This window comes from Trematomus bernacchii, unplaced genomic scaffold, assembly GCF_902827165.1.
Source record: "Trematomus bernacchii unplaced genomic scaffold, fTreBer1.1, whole genome shotgun sequence".
NCBI lineage: Eukaryota > Metazoa > Chordata > Actinopteri > Perciformes > Nototheniidae > Trematomus > Trematomus bernacchii.
The window spans coordinates 3,411,209-3,425,083 of NW_022987668.1; the positions used below are offsets into that span (position 1 = coordinate 3,411,209).

At 39.2% G+C, this 13,875-nt stretch overlaps 1 protein-coding gene and 1 pseudogene across 1 annotated transcript; both read right to left on the bottom strand.

Moving 5' to 3' along the window:
- Nucleotides 1-7,546: 7,546 nt before the first annotated feature.
- LOC117487220 lies at nucleotides 7,547-9,879 on the bottom strand (annotated as a pseudogene).
- Nucleotides 9,853-11,974, bottom strand: LOC117487227 (cytochrome P450 4B1-like). The gene is made up of 4 exons (XM_034135900.1): nucleotides 11,766-11,974; nucleotides 10,609-10,753; nucleotides 10,374-10,418; nucleotides 9,853-10,267 (listed from the first exon to the last, which is right to left on the bottom strand). The coding sequence occupies exons 1-4, from the start codon at nucleotides 11,955-11,957 to the stop codon at nucleotides 10,131-10,133; spliced, it is 519 nt and encodes a 172-aa protein (XP_033991791.1). The 5' UTR covers nucleotides 11,958-11,974; the 3' UTR covers nucleotides 9,853-10,130.
- Nucleotides 11,975-13,875: the final 1,901 nt, after the last annotated feature.

The window sequence follows — 13,875 nt, forward strand, 5'->3', positions numbered from 1 at the left end:
TTGAGTTAAACATATGATTACCTTCACATTACTGCAACAGCAAGAGGTAAGAAGTCGGGTTTAATAAGAGGATTTCCAACACTAGCTAAGCCCTATGTCCATGCTCACACACAGAAACGCTGACATGTATTATAGTGCATTTATTAAATATCCTTATAGTCTCAGAGAGGTTAAATCCACAGCTGTGTGACATGTTTAGACGCTCGTAAGAAACACGAAGCAGTGTGGCTTTACTTCTGTACAAAACAAGGACATAATGATGAAGACTTATTTTTTTCGCACCGTTGTTTTCTTTGTGTGAATTGAAAGTGCCTACAGAATAAAATACATTAAATTACGAATTTCAGTGTTTTTTTTTTAACCTTTTATGAAGAGTTGGGTGAAGCACGGGGCATCTTATTTAACCCTTTCACGCATAGAGGCTACTACAGTGGACAGCTTTTCAAAAGGTGTTTTCTTGTATATGCATGGGTTATGATGGCAGAGTAGCACCATCAGCCACTACATAGGACCCTATTGCATCATCCCATACACTGCTACTCAGTGGAAAGTCAGTGTAAGTGCATGATACATTTCTCTAACAGCACGGGGCATCTTATTTAAAGGTGGGGTAGGTAAGTTTGAGAAACCGGCTCGAGATACACTTTTTGTTATATTCCATGGAATGCTCTTAACATCCCGATATCAATGAATATATTAAATGCTTTGACAATAAATAAAAAAATGTCATCTGTGGAAGCCGTAGTACTGTAAAAAGTACGACCAATCATTTTAGCCGGCCCGGCTAAAATAACTGGATGGCCTACCTGCCTGTCAGCCTTCCATCTGTGCACAAACTTATCTCGTGTCCTCATTGGTCATGTGCGCGTTCGTGTGTGTGGGAGGAGGGGCTCTGTAAGGAAGTGGCAGATTTTCTCCGGCTGTGTATTTTCAAATTCTAGTGCACTCGAGCTGGTTTCTCAAACTTACCTACCCCACCTTTAATGTTTTATTATTAATAATATTTTTTAAGAACCCTCTGAAGAAATCCTGAGTTTGACGTTATCTGTGCAACAATCTTTAATTAATAAATAAATAGAAATGCAAGAGCAGATTGTCAGAAAGTAATAAAATCCCCCTGACCTCTACTTAACCCTCTCTGATGCACAGGATATGGGGCAAACATGATTATATTTTATAAATACACATTTTTGTTTTTTATTGTAATATATATTTCACAACATATGTAAATCCCATTAATAAAAAAAAATAGTTTTTGTACCAAAATAAAAGTTTTGGACATAAAAAAATACCCTCCAGGATGAGTCAAGATTATATTTCTATAGAGACTAGACATAACTAAACTTGATGACTTAATTAATAGTTTTTGGCATCAATGTCTCAACAAAAAAATTATATATGTAATATAATAATTTCTGAGTTTATACATTTCACATTTATATATCCTAATGCCTAACGTTCGATTCGATAAAACCGCTCCTTCATCGATATTAGATACAACTTTTGACCTGTGTTGTGCCTCAGAGGGTTAATAGGGCAAACCACACACACACACACACACACGTAGCTTTAACGTTCATCGCTGAATCTTTGCTAAGAAATATTCTTACCATGTCAAATGTTTTCATATTGCTCTATTTAAAAAAACGCTGCAGAAAGAAAGACGAGAAGCAGGAAAATCAGCGTTGTTTAAGGAAAGAGTAACAGATCGTCAGTCTGTGAGAAAATCTCGTGAATCTATTTTTAGTCCTGATATCTGAGCGGGTTCACACACTCGTCTGGATCTCTCTGCCTCCAGGTCTCAGACAAACTCACCTTTGATCGCCCTACAGTTCATCAGAGTGTGTGTGTGTGTGTGTGTGTGTGTGTGTGTGTGTGTGTGTGTGTGTGTGTGTGTGTGTGTATGTGTATGTGTATGTGTGTGTGTGTGTGTGTGTGTGTGTGTGTGTGTGTGTGTGTGTCAGTCTCCCAGGTTTCCTGAGAGGTCAGAGTGTGACCTCTGAACTTCCAGGAGCTGTGACATCATGAGTGATGACCCGCTCAGCGAGAGGTCAGCGTCCAGACAGCAGGCGCACAGACGCAGAGAAATAAACAAAAAGCAACAAATATATAATATATGAGCGAAGAAGTCTCATTAAGGCCACGGCCATGTGTGGGTTTTCAGACAACATGACCCGGAGACTGAGGTCACTGAGAGCCCCATGACCCCATTATCGGGGCCAATGTGGATTTGAACTCTTATTCTCAGGGATACTTCTTGGGCATCGTATTTTAGTTCTAATCTGTCTTTTAAAGTGTTAATCTTAATGTTTAATATTGTGTGTTTTATATTTAAAGTACGTTGTTTTTGCAGAGCTAAATCCCAGGTCAAATGCACGCCATGTTTCTCTCAGTGATCCTGATCTTATGTTAAATGTTTTCCTTCGTTTCTTAATATCTGTCCTTGTGGATGTTGCAAATGGAGCTGCTGTGGCGCAAGTCAAATATACTTTATCCCTTATTGTTTTTGTATACAAGTATACTTGAGTAAAAGTAGAAGTATTCCTATCTTTCACTTGAGTAAAAGTAGAAGTACTCAGATCTTGTACTTGAGTAAAAGTAGAAGTACTCAGATATTGTACTTAGTAAAAGTAGAAGTACTCAGATCTTGTACTTGATTAAAAGTAGAAGTACCAGATCTTGTACTTGAGTAAAAGTAGAAGTACTCAGATATTGTACTTAGTAAAAGTAGAAGTACTCAGATCTTGTACTTGATTAAAAGTAGAAGTACCAGATCTTGTACTTGAGTAAAAGTAGAAGTATTCCTATCTTTCACTTGAGTAAAAGTAGAAGTACTCAGATCTTGTACTTGAGTAAAAGTAGAAGTACTCAGATATTGTACTTAGTAAAAGTAGAAGTACTCAGATCTTGTACTTGATTAAAAATAGAAGTACCAGATCTTGTACTTGAGTAAAAGTAGAAGTACTCAGATATTGTACTTAGTAAAAGTAGAAGTACTCAGATCTTGTACTTGAGTAAAAGTACCAGAGTGTAGGAATACTCTGTTACAGTAAAAGTCCTGCATTCAAAATGTTCCTCAAGTAAAAGTAGAAAAGTATTCTCATCTAAATATAGTGAAAGTAGCGACAGTAAAAGTAGTCATTGTGCAGATTGGTCTATTTCAGAATAATATATATGATATGTTTTATAATGATTGATCATGAAAGTGTTCTCAAAGCTGGTAAAGGTGCAGCTAGTTTGAATGACTTTGTATACTGCAGGGTAGCTTGTGGATTTACTCCAGGTGGAACTACAGTCTGATTCAACCCTTGTGTGGTGTTCATATTTTTGTTACTCAGCCAGTGTTCGTGGGTCTGGTGGACCCGCTGCCTTTTTGGGCTTCAATTCAACACAATCAAATTATTTTGTGTTAAAATACTCAACAGATGTTTACTTCATCCCAATTACAAGCAATATAAACAGCATATATGGTTCATATTTGCCCTTTTACATTTGTTAGATCACATTAATGAATTAAAGTGCTACTCGTTTGTTTGCCCGCTGACCGGCTGGTCCTGTGGCTCGGCTTTTCTTTGTAACTAGCTGATGCTCAATCTCATCCTCTTCTTCAAAGTCTCTGTCAGACTCACATTCTGAAACCTCTTCCTCTTCCTCTCATCATCAAATGGTTCTCTCTCTTCCAGAATCATTTGCAAGGCCCTCTGAGCAGAGCATCTTTTGGCCATCTTGATCATTTGTGATAAGGACCCAATCTGGCGAAGCTTTATTTATTGTGTCTTGCCCCAAATTTGCAGCTTGGATAGAGTGGGAAAAAAATAAAGATCCCGCAAAACATAATGCGGGAATGTGAGAGCAGACACACACACACACACACACACACACACACACACACACACACACACACACACACACACACACACACACACACACACACACACACACACACACACACACACACACACACACACACGGCCCAGACAGGTGCACAGGACCTACAATTTCCTGAACACCATGTATCTAATGTAAATGTGTAGGGGGGGGGGGGTAAAGTGAGTGGTCATTGAAAATGTGTTCTGATATATGTTCTTCACAGAAAATGATAAGGCCATTTAGTGTGAGTTTGAAAAAATAATTGATGATATCATTTTTCTTTACCTACATAATGAAAACGGGTCCCACAGACCCAAATACCATACAAGGGTTAAGACTTGATTATATTTCACATCATTAATCAAAATCTGCAAAGTAACTAAAGGTATTAAATACATGTAGTGGAGTAAAAGTACACCATTCACCTCTGAGCTGTAGTGGAGTAGAAGTACACAGTAGCCAAAAATGGAAACACTCAAGTAAAGTACAAGCACCTCCAAATTGTATTTATGTTTTTTTTACAATCAGAGTAAACAGATTTACTCTGATTGTAATGACAGCCTCTCTCCAGAAGGGGGCAGCATGAGGACAGATACTGATCCTGCTGCTGCAGAAATGTCAGTAAACTGCTGATTATGGTTTATTTTTAAATCAATAACAACAGACATAATGCGGGAATGAGAGAGCAGACAGGTGTCGGGGCTTGAGTTTATCAACAAGGTTGCAACCTTGTTCGGGAATGGCAGGGGCGGACACACACACACACACACACACACACACACACACACACACACACACACACACACACACACACACACACACACACACACACACACACACACACACACACACACACACACACACACACACACACACACACACACACACACACACACACACACACACACACACACACACAAGGCCCAGACAGGTGCACAGGACCTACAACTTCCACCCGACACCCTGTATGTAATGTTCTGATATATGTTCTTCACAAGGCCATTGAGTGTGAGTTTGAAAAAATAATTGATGATATCATTTTTCTTGACCTAAATAATGAAAACGGGTCCCACAGACCCGATCACCATACAAGGGTTAACACTTGATTATATTTCACATCATTCATCCAAATCTGCAAAGTAACTAAAGGTATTAAATACATGTAGTGGAGTAGAAGTACACCGTAGCAACAAATTGAAATACTCAAGTAGTACCTCAACATTTGACAGTGACACATAATAACAGCCTTTGCACAGTAGCAGAACATCTGAGTGTCCACCTGGTGAACACTGTCATCCCATGAAATGGTGTCCCTACTTCTGGGGTTTTCATTCAAAGCTTGACCGTAGTGTGGACAGGAAATGAAGGGGAGGAGAGGGGGAAGTGCCCTGGAACAGAAGTCCTTATCACAGGGGGACATTAAACCATAAGCTATCAATCTTGCTGTAAACAAATGGGTGAGTTGTTGTTTAAAAAACGAGCCTTAGTTGATGGAAATATCACATGGCCTTAATGTTTTATAGGAAGCTCAAGTGGCCATTTCATGGGATCTTTTCGAAAGATTGGAGATATGATAAATCAACAAAAAACGAGGTGTTTCACGTTTACAAACTGTGCTGGTGACTAAATGTCCTTGTAGGAGTGTGGATTTTGTAATCATATGACTGTAAATAAAAAATGAATTACTTTTGAATCATAACTCTGGAATGTTTTTAGCCAGGATTATAATAATGTTTCATTTGTGCCAATATGATCTGCCTATACACCATGAAACAATTAATTCTTCACACGTTTCAAATGTTTTATTTCTGTGTTTTGATTTAAAAAAAAAATGGAGAATGAATGGAATGGAAAAAGTGCTTTATTATAAAATATTTAACATGAGGAGTCAGGAAAGTTAAAGAATCAAAACACGGCTGATTTTGAAAACCTAATGATTCATTGTGAACGATTACACCACATTACATCAACTGAAATGTCTTGTATTTGTCCACTAAGCCACTAGATGTACGATGATCAGAGTTTTCAGAGAAGTTTGGTTGCAGATTTGTGTCAGGCCTGTTGCACCGACCTTAACCTTGGTCAAAATCTACACTTGCTATTCGATGAACGTGGCAGTAAGATCATCATATTTGTCTTTTCACAGTATATTGAGTTTTAAATGATTTGTAGGCCATTAGGCACTTTCACACCGGAGTACTTTTCCCGTACTTTTCCCAGAAATAGTTCCGATAGTTCCTGGGATGTTGCGTTCACACCAAAAAGAGGAGGGACTTTTTCCTGGGAGAAAAAGGTTCCAATTTCTGATTGGCTGGGCGAATTGCAAACCACGCCCCGTAAAACTCTGAAAAGTTTTTGTGAAGCCGCCATTTTATTTCCTTGCATTATTAGCATTAGCATTAGCCCAGCGCATCAACGGAGAGAGACTAACTTATGGCAACACAAAATAAAACGTGGGGTCGGTGGAGTGATGAGGTGTCGGCGCTTCTGGTGATTTACGCGGGGCTTCGGGTGGCGATTTACTGCCACCCAAAGTCCCGGACTCTGGGGGGCTCTGGGACTTCGGGTGGCAGTATACGCCGTGAAGTTGTTTGCGGCCTGCCAGTAAACCCAAAGCAGAAGAAGTGACGTCAGCGTCTTCATTTCATGCTTCATTTGCGTAATCCTCCCTCAGGGACTTATTCCGGTGTGAACGCGATTTACTAGATAGTTCCGGGGAAAAGTTCCGGGAACTATTCCTGGGAAAAGTACTTGGTGTGAAAGCGCCTATTAGCCGCTTTCACACAAAGTACTTTGCCGTACTTAGTTCCCAGCACCCCCATGGAACTAAGAGCCGATCGCGTTCACACCGGAATAAGTTCCCTGAGGGAAGATTACGCAAATGAAGCCGCTGACGTCACTTCTTCATCTTCTGCTTTGGGTTTACTGGCAGGCCGCAAACAACTTCACGGCGTATACTGCCACCCGAAGTCGGGGACTGGCTTCAGTAGAAGCTGCTGGGACTCCCATTTGAGCTGTAACAATTTTATTTATTCTTTATTTATTCTCTCTCTCTCTCTCTCTCTCTCTCTCTCTCTCTCTCTCTCTCTCTCTCTCTCTCTCTCTCTCTCTCTCTCTCTCTCTCTCTCTGCCTATTATTTTCTGTCTGATGGAGACTTCATACTACTTACATCTGATATTTAACTCCTTCAGCCTAATTTCAGCTGCAGAAACCATTCAACTATTAACTTATTCAGCTATTTCAGGACATTGAGGCTATCAATGTTGTTGTTTATACCTTTTTTTAAACCTTTTCTTTTAAATATTAAGCTTCTTCACTATTTTTCCTACTCTGCAATGCATTTGAGTTGTAACAATTTTGATTCAAATCATTTCACTTTTCTGCATTTCTCCGCTAAGTTCAGCAACACACATACTTGGTTTTTGTAGCTACAAGCAGCATCTAATCAGAGCAGACATGCCCACAGACAGACAGACAGACTTGCATGTAATATCTTTATTTAACTCCTTCAGCCTAATTCCAGCTGCAGGAACCATTCAAATATCAAACTATTCAGCCTTGTGGAAATGCATGTTCTAGTTAGTATCTGTTTATGATTCTTTGTTAGTTTAAAAGTTTAGTCAAATCAAATCATAGTCATTTATTTCCCAGGTTTTTTTTCAACAGTTATTTCCATTTTCACTCATGGGTCTACAGGTTTTATTGTGATGTGGAGGCCATTAAGTGAACGAAGCACCAGTCGATTAATTATCTGTGGTGTTTGCGTCGGGTCCTCGATCAGATGGTATCTCTGCAGTGTCAGCGCTGTTGACACTTTCAGCTCGTTCATGGCAAAGTTCTGACCAATGCAGTTTCTGAGTGAGGAAAACAGCACCAATGAGTGGAATATGGTGACAAATTAAGCTTTAAAGTAACATCATATAGGAAGACAGCACTTAAGGTTCACACACTTGTTCCAATATGACTCCCTACAAATAAGAGCAAAACAAAAATGTATTTGTAATAAGATTGTGCAGGGAAAAACAATTAATATATTATGTTTGAGACAATTTTGCAAACCTGCTGCTATAATTCAAATCATGAAGGTTAACAGGTTCATTTGTGCAAGCTTGACTCAATAAAAATAACTGTTTTCAAAGTTAATCTTCATACGATACGATATACTTTATTGTCCCCGTAAGGACATTTTGTTCTGGACTCCGTCCTGCATAGATCGTACTTTATTGATCCCAAATTGGGAAATTGTTGTTGTTCCAGCAGCATAAAAGGCATTTACAATAAAACAAAACTACAAAATAAACGTTTGATGCATGCAACTGTATGCTGTTTTATTCACATTCATCTGCAAAGAACCATTAAAGACAAACCTGCAGGCAAAGTCCTTCCATCAAAAAAGGTAATGGTCTTGGTGGTGATTCTGGACATTCCTGGTACCGGAGGGTAAAGGCGGAGGGACTCTTTTATGAACATTGTAGTGTATGGCATTTTACTGAGATCCTCCCTAAAAAGTAAACAGACAAGTGTTAGTTCAACAATTGGCAGCACTGACATACATTTGCATTGTTTTCAAATGTAAGCCCACCACTCCATGGTGTCCTTGCCATCCAGGGCTTGAAGGACCTCATCCCGGCACATCTTCTGGTACTCTGGGTGGCAGGCCAGAGAGTAGAGGATGAAGGACATGGCACTGGCTGTAGTGTCATGGCCTTCAAACATGAAGGTGTCCACCTCTGCTTGTATATCTTCATCTGACAGACCCTGTTTGTTCTCATCCTTAAATAAAAGGCAAACTTAAAACATTAGTAATGAACATATTATGTCTTAATGTGACACTACTACTCCAATTAAAAACCGTACAAGTTGCAGGCCTATTGGAATTGGCACAGAAACAGCTAATGTCTGTCTGATCCTTTTACAGGTCAACTGTGTTTGGAAAGAAAGGACATTTTAGTTACCGAGTTACAGAGGTGTCCTTGAGTAGCTTATTGTGTCATATTGATTATATGTGCACAACAGAAATGTATAACTTTTAAGTTGCTGCTCAAGAGTCCCTCATAAGAGTAAAATAACCAGACTGTTGCCTTTGTACCAGTGGCCATTGACCAGTGGCCTCATGCTCAGCATATCAATGCTCATTCGAAAAACCTTCTGCGTTTCCTTTTGCCCTAGTTTTTTGCCCCTTGCAGGTTAAGCACATACAGTATAATATTTGCGTCATCTCAGGTTATAAACATGACACAACTACGCTTTTTTAATGTGCGGCAACTTTAAGACTGTTCATGCTTTAAATATCTCATTACTAAAATTCTCACGATTATTAATTCATTATCTCTGTAGAGAGCTTGCTGCTTTGACAATTGCAGTTTTTACGTATGTTGTTTTTTTTCATTGATCAGAAGTGTCTCATTTTGTGAGTTCAATACATGGCACATAACATACTCTCGCTAAGAGAAGGATGTCCAGAAAGTCCACGTTTCTCTTTCCCTGTACGCGATCCAGCTCGTTCTCCTCCTTGAGTGCTTCTTTCCTCTTTCGTATGACTTCCCCTTCAAAATAAGAGAATAATTCATGAGCATATCCCCAGTAACTCTTAAAATGCAGCAACCATAAACCTACAGTTTAGAGCCTATACAATTTCGATGTATGGGCAAGCTAAATTCAGTTTTAGATTGTCATGAAGGTAATATCTGTGAACATCTTACCTGTGTGACTGTGAGCCACCTTGCATGCTTTTCTTAGTCTGAAGCCATGTGGGCTGAGGTAGAAAATGAGGTCATTGTGGTATGGAAACGTCCTGAACCGCAGGTTAATCAAATGAGTGAGCTCATACACTGCCTTGATGTATTCATTTGTTCCGCTGAAATAAGAACGTAGACAAACAGTTCAGACAACTGAGAACATAAACCTGTAATTGTGAATGGCGGGAAAACGTTTGTATGGACTCGCCTCTCGGTCTGACAGTTGCTGTTGTAGCTGAACGCACACTTCATGATGATGTCCAGTGTCATAAAGCTCACGTGGTTAAACAATTCAAAGGACTCATTGGTTTTTGCATAACTCTCCCATTTGTCCTGGCAACAGTGAAAGAACAGATGTGAGGTCTCAGCAGGACGTGGAAAAAACTTCAACACACTTAGCTGGAACAACTTTGACCTAAAATAGCTGCAGCATCTGGAAAGCCTAAGCCTATATTTCCTCCACATCACTTCACCATTGACTACTTATTATAGCACTTTACACAAAAGCATTTTCCTTGTCATTAACGTGCCAGCATGGTTTTAACAGAGTCTGACATCAGATTTATGTAGGGTTTCAAAACTTCAAAATGGAAACCTGGGTTCAAGAGCCTTCTGTGGCGAAACCACTTCTGACCTCCAGACACCAATAAGCCATCACCTGAAGACAGACAGAGGCAGTATGGATCAGCGAGGGAAGCAGCTTAACAGAAAATACTGTGCAGTAAACCAAAATATGCTGTAGGAGAAAGTAAAAGCAATCTTACCAATCCAAGGTTTAACAAAAGTATATGCCACAGTATCTTTTGGCTCTGTTACGAAACAAACAATTACAGATTATGTTACATTGACCTTTGTTTATTGAAATGCAGATAATAAACCAATATGAGTCTGCATGTATACGACGTAGTAAAAAGCATTGTCAAAAGATGAATTTGACTTAACTGCTACATTGTAAAGGTTTATGACTTCAGTAAAGATATAAAACAATGGCTCACACACCTGTAGATGTCAATATAGTTTTCACATAGTCTGTATGGCGAATGCTGAGGAAACAAACAAAGGGACCAAACCACATCTGGAAAGCATAAGGGTACTGCTGTCCCCATTTCACCATCTTTTTCAAGTCCGACCCATCCTGTTTAAACTGAAAGTAAAAACATAAAAACATAGATTAAGCTTAACCAATATGCTGGAGCCTGAAGAGGACAAAGTTATCCCCTGAGTTGTGATGCTCTATAAACTAATACTCAACTGCTAAGTTTAAGCCTTAATTGCATCCAAATTGTTACTTAAATAAATGTAAAGAAGTTCAAATCAGGGACAACCCAAATTAAATAACACCAATAATAATAATAATAATAATAATAATAACATAAGAATACGCTTTGAATTTCCTTTTTTCGCAGTGTTTTCTCAGGCTTTTCTTATTGCAAATCTGAGTCTGTTGGCACATGATGAGACTGGGGATGACCTTTGACAGTTGCAACACTGGTGAAGCTGCAAACAGGGACGGTTCATCAATCAATCAATCAATCAATCAATCAATCAATCAATCAATGTTTATTTATATAGCCCAATATCACAAATGTTACATTTGTCTCAGTGGACTTGCAGTGGTTGCATTCATTCTTATTCCTCTGATCAGAAACATGCTAGAGTGAGGACAGGAAGACACATTCTACATCTGCTGCTGAAATGACTATTCTCCCATGTAAATAAACAAATGATATGTTACATTTAATCATCTTTAAATGACAGGGTAGTAAAACGAACATCATTTATATGTGTTTCTTGGAAGTTTTATTTCCATTAGAGTGAAAGAAAACATGGAAGCAAAATAGACCAAAATAACAAGTACATGAAAAAACGATCTTTTTGCCTGTAATGTCCTGAAACAGTAACTTCATAATTTTGATTGTTGGCTGCTCATTTAATAACTATTAATTTTACTAGTTTGTTGTCTGCTCTTTTGCTTAGTGAATACTAAAGAAGACCATTTGTAGAATTCTGTTGAGTATTAAACAATTGCGTGAGTGTGAGGGTATTAAAATAAATTGGTCAGTAAGTCAGAGATTCTATTATTATTAATACATTATTATTATTACTTGATTCTTGCACTTGCTTCTGCGTCACTGAACAGTCATTATACACGTTACCTCCATTAGATGTCCAAAAAGCCAGTGCGACGGTGGTCCTGGAAACAATTCCATACTTTGCATCACAGCTCTTCTTTGGGCGAGCAAGACTGTCAACTTATAAACAACGGCAACAACACAGAGCACCGCGATCAAGTGGTGCATGTGGGGTAAGCCCAGCTGATACTTCACGAAACCCTCAGTTGACTCCATGCTTGCGACTTCCTTGATGATGAGCAGTGATTCACACAACACAGTTTTGTACACCACTACAGCTCCGTCTGTAGTCATTAGTGATGGGAATTATGGCTCTTTGAAGGGAGCCATAATTCCCATCACTTATGGCTCCGTTCCTTTCAAAGAGCCGTTCAAAAGAGCCGTTCAAAAGAGCCGTTTTTTTTAAAGGGGGCAGGGTTACTAGGTTTATCTGCGAAATAATCACCAGGATAATGATTGACTGTATTGCCAGACCTAATTGTCAATAATCTGCATTGTAAACATGACACAAGGTGGCGCCATATCCATGTCATTCATGTCAGTGAATGTACTACTTTGAATGTACCCTCTGTATGTGTTAAAGGGGACCTATCATGCAAAATGCACTTTTGTACGTCTTTTATACATGAATATGTGTCCCCGGTGTTCCAGGGAACTCACCAAGTGTCAGAAAACACAACCCTCTCTATTTTCCTCCATACCCAAATCTCTAAAAAAGGGGCTGCAACGGATCTAATAAAAACTGATCCAGATTTGAACACTGTCCTGACGTCAGGACAGTGGCGCTACGGCTATTGGGCCAACTCCACCAATCAGGAGGAGACCGCCACGGCCATTGTCGTTCGAAAGCGCTGGAGACGCTGTAGTACATATGCCAGGCCTGTAGATGGTGCTGTTCTCACAGAATCAACCCATGCAAAAACAGAGCTAAAAAATGTCAAATTGAGCAAAATGCATGATCTGTTTGGTATTTTGAAAAAAAAAAAGTATAAATATGCCTTATATAGGTATGGTCCTACACTATATTATTCAAATATAGCATGATAGGTCCACTTTAAGTTAGTAAATGAGTAAATGTGCTTAGTTACTTTGAACTGAGCACATATTTACTCTGATTGTAATGACAGCCTGTCTCCAGAAGGGGGCAGCATGAGGAGAGATAATGATCCTACTGCTGCAGACATGTCCGTAAACTGCTGATTATGATTTGTTTTTAAATCAATAACTATGTATACACTTCTTTTGTTTTGTTTTATACGACACCTGTTATATGCAAGTAGCTTTTAATGGATGGATTTTGCACCACAGACCGGTATGCTCAGGTTTCACTGGGTATCTTTTGAGCTCCTTGATGCATGCTGTGCCATGATGCAACCAAAACCAAAGTAAAAAAGAAACATGAGAGCAGATGTGGAGCCTATATGAATGCAGAATTAAAAAATGTGCTTCATTCGGCACTAGCCACTATTTCAAGCTGTGAATAGTGACTGAGATTTTGCCTTGCATGCATGTACAATCACTGACAGATACTTATCACCAGGATGTGTTTGTGTGTGAGAGAAAGGGGAATTAAATGCATTAAAAATAACAGTTTGTATGAGTGTGAATGTGCAGATGTGTCAGATCAGACAGTTTGACTGGAGGCGGGATCAGAGTGAGTCATGAAACATCATCTGGACTTTCTGAGGGAGAGCAAGATAAGATTGTTTTTATTTTATCTTGTAAATGTGGGGGAGATATGTTTTTAAGCATATGGTGTATATTCTTTAATCTGATAAAATCAATGCAATCAGTAATCTCTGGTGATGTGACCCACCCGGGATATCTGTAATCTCATTCACACAAACAGGATCAGCACGAGGCTCAGGTGTCGCGGCACAGCAACACTTTAAGTGATTTGGAGACTGAGTTGAGGGCCTGTGGGAGTCTGTGTGTGAATCTTGTGTTACCCCTTTTCTAGTATTTTCCTAGGCTAGTTTGGTTCGCAGTTGGTTCCACTTGCAAACCACTAAGAAACCAGATTTCCTTTCCACCAACCAGAGCACTAGATGTAGATGAGCCACGTCATGACCAACGCCAGCGTGAATTTCCATCACAATAACAACAATTGAGTGTTTCAAGCGTGACCTATTTT

Excerpts from the sequence above, each read along its gene's own strand:
- LOC117487227 (XM_034135900.1), bottom strand. The coding sequence starts at position 11,957 with ATGGAGTCAACTGAGGGTTTCGTGAAGTATCAGCTGGGCTTACCCCAC. Across the intron at positions 10,754-11,765 it reads TTTTTGGACATCTAATGGAG|TTTAAACAGGATGGGTCGGA; the intron begins GTAACGTGTATA and ends TTTTACTTTCAG. Across the intron at positions 10,268-10,373 it reads TTTTGTTAAACCTTGGATTG|GTGATGGCTTATTGGTGTCT; the intron begins GTAAGATTGCTT and ends GTCTGTCTTCAG.